The sequence below is a fragment of the Sciurus vulgaris genome (genome assembly GCF_902686455.1).
Source record: "Sciurus vulgaris genome assembly, chromosome: 12".
Taxonomy (NCBI): Eukaryota; Metazoa; Chordata; class Mammalia; order Rodentia; family Sciuridae; genus Sciurus; species Sciurus vulgaris.
The window spans coordinates 29,489,918-29,507,476 of record NC_136473.1 but is presented as its reverse complement, the minus strand read 5'-3'; the positions used below and the strand labels follow the sequence as shown (position 1 = coordinate 29,507,476).

At 40.3% G+C, this 17,559-nt stretch overlaps 1 protein-coding gene and 1 long non-coding RNA gene across 5 annotated transcripts in view; both read right to left on the bottom strand.

Annotated features, from left to right (window-relative positions):
• The window catches only part of RSU1 (Ras suppressor protein 1), a 186,845-nt gene that overhangs the window by 140,998 nt on the left and 28,288 nt on the right, over positions 1-17,559 (bottom strand). For all 4 annotated transcript variants that reach the window (XM_079108202.1, XM_079108201.1, XM_079108200.1 and 1 more), the window contains 2 exons: positions 5,622-5,742; positions 19-137 (listed from right to left, as the gene is read on the bottom strand). In XM_079108202.1, the coding sequence (XP_078964328.1) occupies positions 19-137; positions 5,622-5,742 (240 nt within the window). The remainder of the gene's footprint in view (positions 1-18; positions 138-5,621; positions 5,743-17,559) is intronic.
• LOC306642450 lies at positions 5,750-17,470 on the bottom strand. The gene is made up of 3 exons (XR_013758530.1): positions 9,290-17,470; positions 7,469-9,245; positions 5,750-7,366 (listed from the first exon to the last, which is right to left on the bottom strand). It is a non-coding gene; the product is annotated as an uncharacterized lncRNA (long non-coding RNA).

Below are 17,559 nucleotides of genomic sequence, written 5' to 3'. Positions count from 1 at the left end.
GAATTAAAAGTTTCTTACTAAGGTAGAAGAAATTTCCAGGAAGAGAATTTTCATTCAAGTTGTTGTAAGTCAAGTCCAGGACCTCAAGAGCTGGAAGAGATCCAAATCCTCGAGGCAGAGTGTTGAGCCTGTTCATCCTGTGAAACAGGATGGTGGGAGAAAAACTCATCACCACATGCAAACTGTGTTTACTTGCAATACTGAATATGTGCACTAAACTCTTGTTTGATGCCTACAAAGAGTGCCATGATTCTATAAGCATTTTATGTTACTTTTAAATTTTTTATTTATTGATTTACTTTAATTGATAAGTAAAAATTGTACATACTCATGTTGAACAGCATGGGGCAATCAATGGATACAAAATGGAACAGGTAAATCAAGCTACCCCACATACCTGTTACCTCTTATAGTAGGTGTGTCTATGTACATACACGTACATACAAACATACACTTCTCTCTCAGCAATTTTCAAATAAGCCACATATTGCATTAACGGTAGTCACCATGATGCACAATATTCATTACTGGTCTCACTGAAATTTTACATACTTTGACTAACATCTCCCCACTTCCTCATCCACTGGGACTCTGGTAGTACCAATTTCACTCTGTTTCTGAGTTTGACTTTTTTCTTTTTCCTTTTGACTTTTTTTTTCTTTTTAATGTACTGAGTACTGCTAACCCTGTGGTGCTACCACTGAGCTACATCCCTAGGCCCCTTTTTTATTTTGGGAAAGGGTCTAGCTAAGTTGCCGAGGCTGGTCTTGAATCTGTGATCCTGTCTCAGTGTCTGGAGTAGCTGTGATTACAGGCATGTACCAAAGCACCTGGGAATTTGGTTTTTTACATCCTACACATAAGTGAGATCATGCAGTATATTTATCTTACATGGTATAATAATTTTAGTCAGAGAATGCATATTTTTGTGACACATTTAAAAATTTCTTGTGCTCATGTTCTTCAATGGTGCATTTCAATTACTGTTTTATGTAGAAACAAACTGTGACAAAGTGTCTGTCTACCTAGAGAAAAATTTCCCTATGAATGTTCCAATAATACTTTAAATTTTTGGACTTTTTATTTCATTTTTTTTCTGGTTTTGTGTGTGTGTGTGTGTATGGTTTTTGTTTGCTTTGGTTTGGTATTGTACTGGGGACAGAACCCAAGGGTGCTTTACTACTGAGCTACATCCTCAGCTCTTTTTATTTCTGTTTTGAGATACGGCCCCACTAAGTTGCAGAGGCTGGCCTTGAACCTGCGATCATGCTGCCTTCGCCTCCTGAGCTGCTGAGATTACAGGCCTGTGCCACTGCACCTGGCTATTTCATTTATTCTTTTCAATGGGAAGGGAAAATCAATTTTCTGATGTACAACTATGAAGATTCAAAACCATCTACAATTAGAATGGCTACTGCCAGGGCCTCGGGGAAGAGGGAGGAGGAGAGTTGTTTAATGAATGTAGTTTCAGAAACTTCTGGAGACTGGTTGCAGGACAATGTGAAAATACCACTCACTGGATTGTACGCTGCAAAATGGTTAAGATGGTAAATTTTATGACACATGCATAATCCATGTGTATTTTTTAAACACAGTTCCCTAGAGCAAACTTAAAAACCAATTAAAAAGCTTTAATACAAGTTGACAATTACTAAAAGGTGGAGGGACGTGTCACTCAAGATCATTCTAGTCACTGATCCTTCTCACAAGAGAGTCCTGTCCGCCTCCACCAATCAGGCCTCGTAAGAAGGACTGACAGCAGAAGGGGAAATCAAAAGAAGAGAGGATTTCTGTCGCTCAGGTAGGAAAAGTTCCAGGTGAACTTCACATGAGGCAAATAACCTCAATGACTGCTGTCCTGATAACAAGTGATAATTATTCATGATATTTTCTATGAAGTCATAATTTGTGAAGCACTTTTATGGCCAGTATTTCGCTTGATTCACAAATTACTAAGTGTTCATGAGATGATCTCTAGCAACAAACCAGGCCCAAAGTTAGTCCAGAATAGTTGGTCTTGTGTTCTTTAGAATAAACAGCAAATTATATAACTTTAAAAGCAAGTTCTAGTTCAGTGTGTCCTTTAGACCCTAAATACATGTGGCCTAACTGCTCAGCTTTGCAGAGGGCCTCTTTTTATTCTGCCTGCTTATTGTAAGGAGTCCTCTCTACAACTTGTTATAACCTCACCTTACTGTATGTGTATAATTCTTTAAGCCATTTGAGGATAGAGTTCCTTTACTGAAATCCATCCTGATTTCTTTCTGAAAGAACTGAAATATTCTGTGCAAACTTTGACAACCCCATCTATGCAGCTATGCAATTAAATACAGAAAGGTTTACACAATCGATAAAACACCAAGAGTCCAAACTGCAAACTCCAAAGAGGACAGGGAGGAAACTAAGACATACTCGATGAAAAACAAAAGTTTACCACTCTGTCCTAAGGAACCTCAAATCCATCTCAATAAAACCTGAGTTCATTATCTTCTTCCCAAACTCATCTCCATCTATATTTCTAATTTAGATACCTAACACAGAATCTGGGTCTCACCCAGATTCCCATCCATTACTGTCTTGCAGTTTTCCCTCAGATGTTTTCCCTAGGAAATCTTTCTCCTGCCTCCACTGTCACCGCCCTGGTTCACCTGGAATACCAAGCTGGTGTTCACACTGGCCTCCCGGTCTCTATTCCAGCCCTGCCAACCATTCTCCACACTGATCTTTCATACAAAAATCTGACCTCTTCTCATATTCACTCATCTGTTGTGCTCATTTCTCAATGGTCACTAGGATAAAAATCAAGGCCCCCTTCAATGGCGCTTCTGACTCCCTGTCAGGATTGACACCTATTTGCCTATAGTTAGTTTCTTGACCTGTAACACAAGCTCCATATGGGCTGGAAGCTAGTACTTAGAGTAACACCTGATGCCCAGCTCATTACATGAGCAGCAGGGCAGGGCCTGGTGGTGTACCCTGTAATCCCAGCTACTTGGGATGCTGAGGCAGGAGGATCCCACGTTCAAGCCTGGGCAATTTAGTGTCTCAAAATAAAAAAATAAAAAAGACAGGGGATGGAGCTCAATGGTAAAGTGCCCCTGGGTTAAATCTCCAGTGCCACCACACCCCTCAAAGGAGTGGCAAAGCGACATTTATAACTGCTTGGCCAGCCTCGCCTCTCACTAAGCATCCCTTGTCTCACACTTGACACTCAGCAACACCAATAAACTTGCAAAGACATCCCAGAACGTGTGGCACAGTGCTCTGAGTTTTAAATATGTTCCTTTCTCAACCTTAGATGTCTTCCTGCTTCTGTAATCTGATAAATTCCTCCTTAGACCTCAAGTCTCAACTCTGAACCTGCCTCTGTGAGCCCTTCTGAGGACCACAGGAAGGCCAGACTGCTCCTCTCTCTCTGTTCCCTCTGCAGCCCTATTAGCCCCAAAACACCTCTGACCCTGCTGGGCTATTGCTGCTGACTGCCCATAGGCCCTGCCCACACGCCTAAGGCCCAAACCATGATTTTCACGTTGCTTCCCCAAGACTAGCAAAGCTCCTGACACAGAATAGGAACTTAAATAGTTGAGAAATATATGAAAAGAGAAAATAAAAATGATAGTAACAATAATGATTACTATGGCCTGCTCACCAGGTACATAATGATAGAGATATATAGAACTACTTTAATAAATGAATGGATTAACAATAAGAATATACATATATGTCTAGTTTTAGCTTCTTACTTACATACAAATTATACATTAGGACTAAATAATCTTCAAAAACAAGATTTAAAATATAAGAGCCTTTCTTTTCTGCTCAGTCTGATGGGGTACAGCCTCCAGATTTGTAGCAAGAAAAACCGCCTCATCTAAAATGAGGTTGCTACTATGGAAATAAGTATGGAAGTTCCTCAAAAGACTAGAAGGACTTTAACTCCTTAGGACTAGTATTTGTCCTAAGAAGTTAAAGTCATCATACTATAGCAATACATGCATATCCATGTTTACAGCAGCACAATTCATCATAGCTAAACTATGGAATCAGTCTAGGTATTCACCAATGGATGAAAGCATAAAGAAAATGTGGTATATATACACAAAGGAGATTATTCAGCCTTAAAGAAAAATGAAATTATGTCATTTGCAGGAAAATAGAGAGAACGTGAGACCATTACGTTAAGCAAGATAAGCCAAATTCAGGTCAAGGGTAGTGTGTTTTCTCTCATACGTGGAAGCTAGAAAGGAAAAAGGAAAAGAATGGTTTGTTAGGGTAATGAATATCAAAGGGAGATCAATAGAGAAGAGGAAAGGGAACAGGGATAGAGAAAGGGGAAATACTGAGGAATGACACTGGTCAAATTCTTCTGTTACACTGTATTTATACATGAATGTGTAACAACAAATCCCACCATTATGTACAACTATAATGCAATAATAAAAATATGGAAAAAAAATAAAAATTGCAACCTATTCAAAAATAAATAAATAAAGCAAGGTTTCTCTCTCCTTTAAACTCACTTCTCTCATGCATTAGGAAAAAAATGCTCTTAGAAAGAATGCTCTCTAAGCCAGAGTGAGTATCAAAATAACATTGTGTAACCAAACTCCCAGAGGAAAGAATGAACTAACAATCATTTCATGAGACTTTTTTTTATAATTGTTTCCTATTTAATTGATACATACCTGGCCAGTTTCTACTGCCACTCTGCATAAATCACTAGCTTAATTGGAGTATTTAGTGGATACAATTTAATGAATATATTACTTTACACAAAGAATGAAGCATGAGTGGGCCATTTCATCTAATAGCTATGATAATGGAGATGGAATTCGAAAGTTGAAGTTCTGGTTGGCATCTATGGAGCACGTATGGACGCAAACCAATGAAACTCTCCCCAGCTCAGCCACCGACCTCAGGTTATCAAGAGCAAGTCACTTAACCCCTTGAAAAGGGCGTGGCTTCCTCTCTGTGAAATGAAAGTATTCAAGTCTGCCCTCCCCACCCCACAAATATTGAGGGGGTCAAATGTTGGAGGGAGGACTCAGAACTGCAGAGCAATGTAGGAACACAAGGTATTATTGTTATGCACTGGTACTTGGTTCGGCCAACTCAGCAACACCTCTCTCTTCACCTCTGGTAAAGAAAGACTAGTTTAATGACATAGAAGAACTTCAAGAGTTAATGAGGTGACCTTAGGGAATGGACAACCGTCCAACTTCAAATTGGTAGGAAGGTACTTTGTAAACTGTATCTACTTAATGGAGGGGAGGGGCGGGGAAGCAGCTACATTATGACTTGTTTGAGCAGTTAATGTTATGCAAATAAGTCCCTTCCTGGTCAGCACAACTGAAATAAAATTTTATTGGAAACAAAATATAGTAAAAAACTCCCTTATTGTGCCAACAATTAGCTTCTCAATTAGCTCTCAAGTAAATATGCACTAATGCAGGCCATTGAAAGAATATATTAAAACAATAAAACTTTTTTTAAAACCTAAAACATAAAAAAGAAATTAGAAATCCACTTCTGTGCAATAATAGAAATGGTGCCCCTCCCTTGCCCACACCCTGGGCTTTCCTTCCTCACCTTCCTTTCCTTTCCCCTCTTCCAGTACTCACCCAAGGTTCAGGTGTTTGAGTTTCTGAAGGCTGCTGATCTGTGTGGGCAGCTCCTCAATCTGGTTATTAAAAAAGTTAAGCACTTCCAAGTTCTTCAGTTCTGCTATGTTTGGTGGCACAGCTAGGTAAACAAAATGCAGAGTGAGAATCCAGGAGCCGCCCTCCCAGCCAGGAATGCCAGCAACACATTCCCCTTTTCTTTCAGGGAAAGAGAAACGTAACTCAAACGTGACCATCTAATTCACATACGGGTCTTATTTATTTGGTGTAGGTTTTTCTTAGATAGTAACTCACCATCAAGCAGAAGCAGGCATGTTTCCTCCATGTACAATTAGATAAAAATACTTGGCACCATTTAAATCAAATGGGCAGTGAGGAGGGAAGCAGGGGACGAGAAAAGATAAAAACAAATTTCTGTGCCACAATCAGCCTAAAGTGAATATTACGACGTATGTATACTCCAAATTATCCTCTGTCTAGTAAGTACAGCTGTTTTCTTCCTTTCTGTTTCCATGCATTTCCACCAGAAGAAAGATGGCAAACCCCCAAGTCCCTTCCTGAGGGATGATACATTCAAGCGTTTTTAAATAAACCAGTATCTGAAGGGCTGTTGTCTTTAACATTGTACTAAATCACAATTCCAGTTCACCCTTAAATGATAAAATATTCAATCTACATAGTTTCTGACTTTTGGTCTCTGGAGTAATATGCCTTGATCAATACACACACACACACACACACACACACACACACACACACAAACACAAACACAGGGGTTACATCAGACTAGAAACTGATCAATACAATGTTATACAAAAATATAAAAAGCCAACTCAGTAGCTTGCTATGAATAGTAGTATGCAGATCAAAGGAAAAATAAACCACCAGGGACCTGAAAGGGTCCTTATTCCTGACATTCTAGACCTCCAAAGGCATCATTACCTCAAAAGTACAGGCAGCCTCAGCATCAATATGTTCCACATCTGTGGATTCAACCAACGGTGGATCAAAAATATTTTGGGGAAAATAGCATCTGCACTGAACATGTTGAGACTTTTTTTTCCCCGGCTATTATTCCCTAAATAATGCAGAATTACCGCTATTTACACAGCATTTACATTGTATGAGATATACGCAGAGGACGTGTGTAGGTTATAAATAAATACTGTTATTTATGTATGGGACTTGAGTATCCTTGGATTTTTGTGATCCAAGGGGCTTTTGGAGCAAGCTCCCCAAGGATACTGACAGACAACTGTTTAACTCTTAGTTACAGCAGAAAGACTTTCAATAGGTTATCATTTACCTCTTCCATTTGCTATTCAGTCTTTCTACAAACATTTTGTATGTGCCATGAGCTTGCCTTGGTTCATGTAAACTCTTAATACCAAGACTATCCAGGTAACTAAAATTATTGACACAGGCCCTGAGTCCAGCACAAGAAAGTGGGTTATGTCTCCTGTCAGCACTCTTTACTTTCCACCTCACAAGTTCCTCCTGGGAAAGCCAACCTGCCCGCTGCTGGTCATGCCTAAACTCAGAACCAGAGATAGCTGTGCTTAGATCCACTTCCAAGGTGGGTGTAAAAATCCAGATATGCATCTGAAATATTCAAGGGGATGGCCATTCCAAGAACACCAGCTGATAACTTCCAGGGGAACGAGTAAAGCAGACAGGCACACTATACTTCTCATTGGTTCTAAGTAATCATTCTCCGTGCTAAGAAATCCTAAGGTTTCAATGACCTGAATTCTTTTAGTGGCAAGGCTTGCAGACAGGCACACTATACTTCTCATTGGTTCTAAGTAATCATTCTCAGTGCTAAGAAATCCTAAGGTTTCAATGACCTGAATTCTTTTAGTGGCAAGGCTTGGTAAATGTTTCCACTGGAAGGAGGGTCCATGTAGAATACAGATCATTCTGGACTATGACCCACCAGCAGGGGACAGTGCTCCAGTGACTGGGCCTTGCAATGATTCCTGAAGTGACTGAAGATAAAAGGACAAATTTTCATGGAATAATCTGGGCAGCTGAGAATTACCTCCAAAATTACTCTTGGATACCATACACGAACCTGGCCTATACAATGTAGATGTATAAGCACATTTTTTAGGTGCTCACTTCACGTAAGCGATTACCAAGAAAATCATCAGGCAGGCTGTGCCCTCTGGGTCGCTGGGTGTCCCTCTTCCCCTGTTACCTCCTGAACCATAATGTGAGCTGAACTTACCTGCCATTCCCCTGGTTTAGCCTCCAGCTACCACAAAGCCTACTCTCACTACACTCATCTGATTAGCTTGAAGAGCAATAAAGAAAGTTAGTGAAACCAGGAGAAAATGATGATCTCAATTTAGCCACAAACCAAGAATAATGTGGCCAGAATTACTGCCGCCTCCCCAAAGTTACTCTGCCAATGCAATTAAATGCTGGTCTAAAGGTATCGCCTTTTTGACAGGATGAGAGATTATTTCACTCTCCTTGCTAAATCAGTCCAATTTAAAACCACAAATTATGCTAAATGTGATTTAGGACTTTGTTTTGTGGACACAAACAATAAGCCCACATTCAATTTACCAAACCTCTCCCAGCCTTTTGGTGTGCATGTGAATTTTTAAAGATTCCATTCAAGCTTAAGGGGGTATAAACCACATAGCTAATATACTCCCTAACCTACAGAATTTTTTCCCTCAGCCATAGTAAAAATCAAAAGAAGTGAACATTCAGACCTGTCTAGGAGGGATTCCATTCATTCTTCCAGCCAATAGAGAGGGCTCATTATGAGCTCAGTGCCCTACTCTTTGCATCTAGCATTACAACGCTTTGGGGATAGTTAGAAAGCTATGTTATTTAAAGAAAGTAACTAACAAAAGAAGGGGTATCAAGGTCAAAACTGAAACTGGATTAGTGCTTGGGAAACAAGCAAACTGTAACAAAATTGTCTCTAAAACATAAAAAAAGTGGATACGAATTGTGCGATGACTAATTCATACACTTATATGGCACAAATAATTTTAGCTATTATGAAAAGGTGGATGCAATATTTCACCAGTCAAAATCCTCTACTAGAATTAGCAAGAAGCAGCATTTTAAAATATAGCTAGACAATGAGCAATAATGTATTTCTTATTATGCTCCTGAGACAATCCTTTTCCAGACCAGCTGTACCCACACGATCTAGAGGCAACATGAGGCTGAGCACACAGAAGAAAGATGAGCAGTATGGTGTCTGACCCACCAGGTGACCCGGCCTGGTCCTTGGACGGCTGACACAGGCCCCTTCCAACAGCCCGGTACATGCTGTGTGTGTCTTCCTCAACTCACAGCCTCTCTGAGCCTCCATTTCCTCAAGGGTAAAATGAGAAAGCTGGATTACAGCCATTTCTAAATTCTCTTCCAGTTGGTTTTAACATTCTATGATTCTAAGAAGTGACATGGATTATGAAAATCCACAATAATGGATTTAAATAATGCAACAACGAACCCCCAATTAGGAAGTTCAGTCATGTAGAACTTTCCTTCCAACAAAGAATTCAGTATCACTTTCTGTTTCACCAGTGACAATTTCTTTAATTTTTAGGCTTCAGTTGTTAGATGCAGGAGAGAGGTTCTAAGCATTCTCAGACGCTCCCTGGTCCTAAATGGACATTCTGTTCTAATCACAGTCAGACGCTCCCTGGTCCTAAATGGACATTCTGTTCTAATCACAGGATCAACAACCTCTGGGGGCCCTCTCAGCCCAGGGCTTCTGCTGGTGTTCTAGAAAAGAGACAAGGCTGTAGCCATGTCAGCCCAGTAGCTTTGCCCAGAGCCTGGTTTCAAAGTATCCTCTGGGATTTGAAGGATTCAGACCAAGGAGCCCAGCATGACCCCTTTTTCCTTCAAGTTCTCCCAAGCCAAAGAACCTGAACATTATTCTAGGGATTCATCTACCTTATGGGCTGGCCCAGACTCAGCAATGTAGCATATGCACGTAAGCCGTACACCCAAAGTTTCTGGAAGGTTCCACAAGAAGTTCGAAGTATGTGAAGGGCTCATTAACAGTTCATTTAAAAGCTCCCTCAGGCAGGAAACTTCATAATATGCTTCCCTCTCGCCACCTCATTTTGCACACAACAGGGACCAGAGTTCCAAAATATAAGAAAGGAATGGCTGACCCAGCTCTACTCTTAACCATTTTACTCCTTCCAGAAGGACGTGTCCACCCTCATTGGTGAGACTTACTTAACAGGTGATGCACACTTGAAGTACATTTTTCACAATCAGTATTACGCTTAAGAACCAGCTTCCTGACTAGCTAGCCACCAGCGAACGGCCCTCCCCAAAAGAGAACCAGAACAATCAAAATAAACTACTGTTTGTTACAGGAAAAAAAGTTTTTCACTCTAGGAGGATTTTTTTTTCCCTATAATATAAAATTAATAATTCTACAACCAATAATTTATTTTATAGCATTTTAGAAGTTTATCCATACAATAACAAATAGGATATGCTCCAGAGCTAGGACTATCCAGTGGGTACCCACTAGTTATGTAGTCATTTAAATCTAGATTAATCTCAGAAGTAGATAAATAGTTTCATCATTGGGTCATGCTCGTCGCACTTGAAAAGTCTGCGGCTGTTTGCTTCCATAGCCGATATTTCCGTCACTGCAGAATGTTCTGTTGGCAGTGCTGCTCTAGAGCAATGAATCTCAAACTATGGAGTCCATCAGACTTACCAGAGGGTTCATTAAAACCCAGACAGGGGCACCCTGGAGTTCCTGATTCAGTAGGGCTGGGGTGGGACCTGAGAACATGCATTTCCCACATGTTCTCGTGAGGTTGACGCTGCTGGTCTGGGAACCATATTTTGGTCCAGAGAACTTCTAATTCATTAGGAAGGTCAAGATTATTAATGAAATGCCTATTTCTTTTATCCTACACAGTAACAATGAATGTAATAATCGAGCTTATCTACTTTAAGACTCCTACTGAATCTAAAGATTGATTTAAAAAGTGAACAGAACAAGATATACCAGGTGGACAATCCATTCAACCTGGGTGCTACATTCAGACCATCTCTAGTCAATGTGCTGTCCCACACAGATTCTTACGGAGACATCATTTATCAGGAGGCTGCACAACCTTTAAAGGAAGAAAAGTCCTCCATTCCCTCATCCAGTGAATTAAGCAGCAAATTCATCATACCAAGTGTGGTCACATAGAGATGTCACTTGTTATACTTTTGGCTTCAGAAACATTGAGGCCTAACTGAAGAATGCCAGCGGAGGGTGGGGAGGTGACAGCACTGGCAGACTTGGGTGCAGCTGATCAGGGGCTTTTCGAGCAAAAGCATCTTGGCCCTGAGGCAAAGAAACAAAACTGTGAAGAGTGACAGGCTCTGGGAACAGCAGGCGCCATGCAAAACATAAGGAAGGGAGCTCCGCCGGGCGCAGCCCACAGAAGGGTCGGGGGATCACACATTGGTCTTTAGAGCCATATGGTTAGCACCGACAGCCGGGTCCTCTTCAGCTACAGAAGGGCAGTAATAGACCATGCACCATGTTAACACCCACGCTGCCAGGAAGCCAGAAGCTGCTCAGAACACATGTGGGTTTCTGTCACCAGCACAGGCATGAAATCCGGAGGTGACCTCACTCCACCACCTCCACCCACCTTCTGGGTGGTGACAGTTATGCTCTACCCAATTATTTTTTGCAGAAACACCAAAAGCTGTTTTGAGCTTTGGCGATTCCTGGGCTAGAGCTGGTTTAGGGTTTGATAGCCAGGGCACCTGGCCCTACCTACGTCTCTCTGAAAACAGTGGATCCAAGATTCAGCCTTTGCATCCATGACAGGAAGCCAATAATGGGTTGCAAATTATCACAGAGGCAAGATGAGGGGGAGCTGGAGCAGGTACTTCGTGGGAGCCAACTATCCACGGGGAGGGCTAAGGCAGCAGGTGGCATTGTGGTGTGCATGCCCAGTGCTGCAATGGGTGTAACACCCACCTAGTGCCCATTTACAGGGATGCAAAAGTGCCCTCTACGCTACAGCCAAACAGCCCCCAATAGTATCAGTGAAAAAGAGCTAACAGAACTGATTTTAAAAACCTGACATATTTACATTTGAATTTTGTTTTGTTTTTGGTACTGTGGATTGAATCCATCAGTGCTTTAACACTGAACTACATCCCAAGCCCATTTTATATTTTTATTTTGAGACACGGTCTTGTCAAGTTGCTGAGGGCCTCACTAAGTGGCCCAGGCTGATCTCAAACTTGAGATCCTCCTGCCTCAGCGTCCTGAGTCACTGGGATTAGAGGGTTGTGTCAGCATACCTGTCAAAAAACCAAGATACTTTTGTCTGCCACCATAACAAATGAAAATGTTGCTGTTATGCTTACAACACTACAGGCTTCTACTGCTTTTTCTTTTTTTATCAGAAAAGGATAAAGAATGGGAAAGGATACTAAGTTAGCTTAGGCTATACTACCACAACAAAATTTCTAGAAATATTACTAAAACATGAGAAGACATGTAAATGAGGGAGATTACTTATTACACAGTCAGTATGACAGAAAACAAACACTTAAAAGAAAATGGTGAAACCAAAGGTTTCTTTGCCCAATATTTGGTGAATACAACACTGTATGACAACTGTCCTCTTTGGCCTGAATGAAAAAAGGTGAAAAGAGAACAAATTAACAAGAACTGTAATGAAACAGGACTTGGGGTATGTCTGGTCAAAGAAAAAGCATAGCCTTTTTAATCCTTAGCTACAGCGAGTGGAAAACGTCAGTCTGTTCACACCACAGAGGTAATGTCTAGACTAATTATATACACGTCAATTCTTTCAGCAAATTGGGAATCATAGCCCTCAATGCCATTTTAATGATTTCATGTAAAGAAGGATCTTTACTCTTGCATACAAATAATTATGCTCTTCAGAATTTTATATGCAAAAAAAAAAGGTCATTCGTACTTATAGTGATTAATTACCTTTGTTTTCTGGCCAAAACCACAAGGTGGATAATGAACTAATTATATATTACCGTAAGAGTTTGAAGTTCAAAAGTATACTAATGATAACTGGCTTCACAAATTTTATGGGATTGGCCCCGAAGCAGCTATTAAAGCAGTGAATTACAGTAGTTATAGGTTATTTAAAAACATAAAGTTTATGAAACACTGGAGCAAATTCTCATTTAGAAGGTTCTACATGTTCCTCAAGGTAAAACTAAAATGGCAAAATATCTAAGCATCCACCTCAATAAAGGCCAACATCCCCTAAATATTATTAGATTTACGAATAATGATGGCAATGCTCCTTTTGGTTAACCGACAAAGTTTTGCTGAGCACCCATGTCCCAAAAGCACACGCTTATTATATCCTTCCATGGATTATCCTCCTTGGGATTCTGCAGCTTAAGTAATTTTAAATAACAAAAAATATCCCTGACTTAATCACTGGAAAAAAAAATGTCCTACTCTTTTAGAAGCAGCAATGAGAATAATCAATTACACAAAAGTTAGGGGGGAAAGGTACAAACAAGCAATAAGGTAGGTTTTAGAAAAAGCCAAACATGCAAAAATATATATCCTTGAGCTATAAAAAGTGTGTATGCATAACCAAACAAATCACCTAAAAAGCTGGCAAACATGGGTTTCCTCTCCTCTGAGGATGCAAAAACTAATGTCAACATCTTGTATCAACCTCTCAGGCAGAGCCAAGAGAAATGTCTGTGCAGTCTTCAGGAGCCCCTGCAAAGCCTGACTTCTTACAGGAACACACCGTCTAACTTGCACTCCAGCCTGCCATGGTACAGAGTGTGCATGGTCATGCCCCCAACAGACAGCTGTAAGTTGGGAGGTGGGAGGGGAAAGGAAATGGCATTCTCTGGCCTGGGGAGGAAGTGACATCTGGTAAAGGGTAAGAAAGGGAGAGAGAGGCTCTGTCAGAAAAAAATGCCTGAGACGTCCCCCAGTACCAAGGGAGCAAGAGGGAAAAGATGATCACACACACACACACACACACGCACACACACACACACACAAAAACCACTTCACTCACAGGACAAAGCAAGCTCAGTGTTAAAAAGAGGGCTATTTAGACTTATATGTATGTACATATTATGTAATATGTGAATATATGTGTATATATATATTAATTGTGTGTATATGTGTATATATATACAAGTCAACTCTTCACGTATACAAACACACAAATCATTCTCTGCCCTAAGTTTTCATCTTCTTTTTATAATGCAGAATTACTTCAGCAAGAGGCCACATTGGGTGGCGTCTCTTCCTACTTGACCATGTCTAGAAGCGAGGGAAAGAGTAACTGGAAGGGGGAAGGAAGGGGATGCAGGGGAGACACCTAGAAGTAGAAAAATCCATAGGACTTACGCAGCGGATTTGATGTGCCCCCTAAGTACGACCCTGCCTTCTACCTGAGGAATTCCCCCTGGCCTTCTAAGGAACAAGTAAGGATCTGGGACCATAGAAATGCTCCTTCCATAGAACTCAGAGGTTTGCCTGACTGGGACAGTTAAACTGGACACATCCATCACTTTCAGCCAGGGAATGGCAGGCACAGAGTCTGGGAAGCCCAGAAGCCCAGCACCTTCCACCGCTCGTTATTTGACCATGTAAAGCCTGTTTCCTGGACCTGACACAGAGCAGGGGTTTAGTAAATGTTAGCTCCTTTCTCTCCTTCATTTCTCACTGAAGTTATTACCTATGTGGGGTGTTGTTCTTTACAGTCAAACTGTGGGTTGCCTTCTATTTTATTTCCCACACAGTGCTGGTTCAGTTGCAGGCAAAGGAGGGCTTTCTGCAAAAGATGGGAATTCTTCTAAGCTTGCTGCGTATGAGCAGGATTCCAAGAGAGGGACAGATAGTTTCAGATAAGAAACTCATCAGGTAACTAGGACAAGAAATGCGTAGGCAGGGGGAAAACTAAAGGAACAGCAAAAACCAAAAGAGGTGTTAGGATGAAAATAACAGAAAATGAAGTCAACAGGTTTGTTAAATGATAGTCAGTCGTAACAGAGTGGTTTTGTCCTTCTAGGCTGACTGACAAGAGAAAGAAAAACTGAGATGGAAAAAGCATTCTCAAGGATTTTATTGGAGTTTCAAAATGTACAACATACACACACATTCCATTCAAGATGGGGGTTATGAGAGTACAAATTCTTATTTAAAAACACAAAAATTAAAGCAGATAAGTAAGGTGGTAACTATGAACGCTTTTTAAAAGCCATCAAGAATGAGTTCCACACTGCGTTAAAACTCACCTTCTTAAAGTTTTGTACCAATTTCCAGGAAACATCTTTAAGAAACAGAATCACTATACCTGCTTTGCAAATAGACTAGTGCTATCTTCCCGAATCAGAGTCACATAGAGCCCTAGAGAATTCATGGATGGGCTTAACAAGACCCACAGACCCACTGAAATGATAACCTTTATGTGCATTTCTTTATGGATCATGACCACGGTCTTTATTCTTTTAAAAAGTCAGTGACTTAAGAAAAGAAGGGGGCTAGTGGTATAACTCAGTGGCAGAGTGATTGCCTAGCATGTGTGAGGAACTGGGTACGATACTTAGCAACACACTAAAAAAAAGGAACAAATAAAATAAAGGCATGCTGTCCATCTATAACTACAAAAAAAAAATTAAAAAACAACAACAAAAAAAGAAAAGTTAAGAAGAAATGCTCTAAAGAATATAAGTAACTAATCACTGTACCTCTTAGGACATCCACGCTGCCCTATTCTACACATGCTCACTACTCACGTGTATACACACATCACATTAATTAGAAGAGAGTCAACAAAAAATTTAAATCCAGTCATGAGCCACATAAGAACATTTCGGTCAACAATGGACTGCATGCATGCCAGTGTCCCCCAGACTGCAAGAGAGCTGAAAAAAATCCCATCACCCAGGGACGGGGGAGCCAGCATAACATCCTACAGCAACCCATTCATCACGTGTCTGTGGTGATGCTGTGCAAATAAACCTGTGCTGCCAATCATGTGAAAGGACAGCGTACACGATGATGCACGGTGTATGGTACGGACCATGATAACCAAGCACCGTTACTACTTTACACATTTGCTAGAATAAACTTCCTCCCATTATTTTAGAGTGTACTCCTTCTACTTGTTTTTGTTACACACAAAAAATACTGTAAAATAGTATGGCATGATACTCCAGCAGCAGCCTCTCAGATCTCTGCTTACCGCGTCTCTTCATTCTGTAAATTTCTCTTGTGCTTAGTTTAATCTCACATTGTCCTGTTGGCCATGGCCCTAGGAGCAATAGACTACATACCATACACAGGTAATATTCTGATATTAAATCAATTCTGATTGACAGGTGTTCTATGGTAAACAGCAAACGCTTTGCAAGATCAGCCCCCCAAATGGACGAGTTATAATTTGGAAAGTGACAGGCTCACCTGATCCCACCTTATTTTCTCCACAGTCTGCCACCGTTCTCATCATGTCTCGACTGACATTGTTCCATTTAAAAATACACTGAGGGAGAAGGAATACTCTGTGCTTCGGCTAGCTTCCTCTTAGCACAGAGCAGGCTCCCAGCAAAGGTGATTTTAGAAGAGGCACTCTTTGGTGGGTGGGCTGGCAACAAAGGAATCATAAAGGGCCATGGTCTGTCAGCTGAGGGTGGAGACCGTGGAGAAGTGTCTCCACGTCACCCACTGGCCATGGCCTGCACTGGGTCTGGACCACTGGGCCAACAGACTCCCATGTGATGATCTCACGTGCTTCCTTACTAACGCCAAAAATAACAGCATACTCCCAAATGCAGGCAATTTTTCAAGGTAACCTGCCTATTGGCACTAACAGATAGATATTGTTTAATTAATAGCTGTCAGACTCAAAAATACTAAGTATACATTTTTCCAACTTCAATCCTTCAAATGCTGGCACAGTAACAAACTGATAAATGTGCACTAATTAAAAAAATAAGCTATTGATCAAAACCTCCGTATTATAAATACATTTAGACTCTGTTAAAATGCAAACAACAAGTTGTTTTGATATTGTCACAAGATAAATTCCTGACACAGAGACAATTTATTTTGCATATTTCCCTCGTGGTTTAATTTCATGCAAGCGAGGCACAAGAACTTTTGCATAAAGGATGACAAATAATCTATGAAAGAAGGAATAACTAGAGACTTTGGAAGAGCAAGGTCTTGGGAGAGTGGTGAAGGTCATTCTTGTGAATTGGGACAGTTAATTTTTCTCACTCATCCCAACAATCCATTATGTCTACAGAAAAGGTTTTCAATTTATCACATTTTTTAAGAAAAAAACTGCTCAATTTTCTTCATTATAACTGGATCTGCAAAGTTTGACAATGCAACATTTTCATATTAAAAATGCTGCTTTATTCATAGTAAGACTATGGTAGCTAGTCTATCAATGTATACATCTGAATAAAATTCAAAAGTATTTATCTTAACTTCTTTATGTACTTGGAAATTACCCTTGGTAAAGAAATATTAAAAGCACCGAACAAAATATTCTAATATTTTCTTATTCACTATAATGTCAAATTCATACATGAGCTATATTTAATAAGAAACAGCTTTTTAAAAGACTCATGTTTTCCCACAAAGCTTAGGATTACCACCTTCCTGGTCATTTCCAATACATTAAATGACAAGATTTAATCACAGCTAATACCTGACATGGCAGGCACAAATGCCAAAATACTCAGGAGAAGGTTTTACATAACAGTTAGAAGTTCAAAGCATGGGACTAGAGGTGTAGTTTGTGACAGAGTGCTTGCCTAGCAAGCATGAGGACCTGGGTTCTATACCTAGCACCTAAATAAATAAATAAATAAAATAAAGGAAGAAAAAATAAAGGGCTTTAATATTTCAAAGTACAAAATCAAACAATTTTATTCAGAGACCATC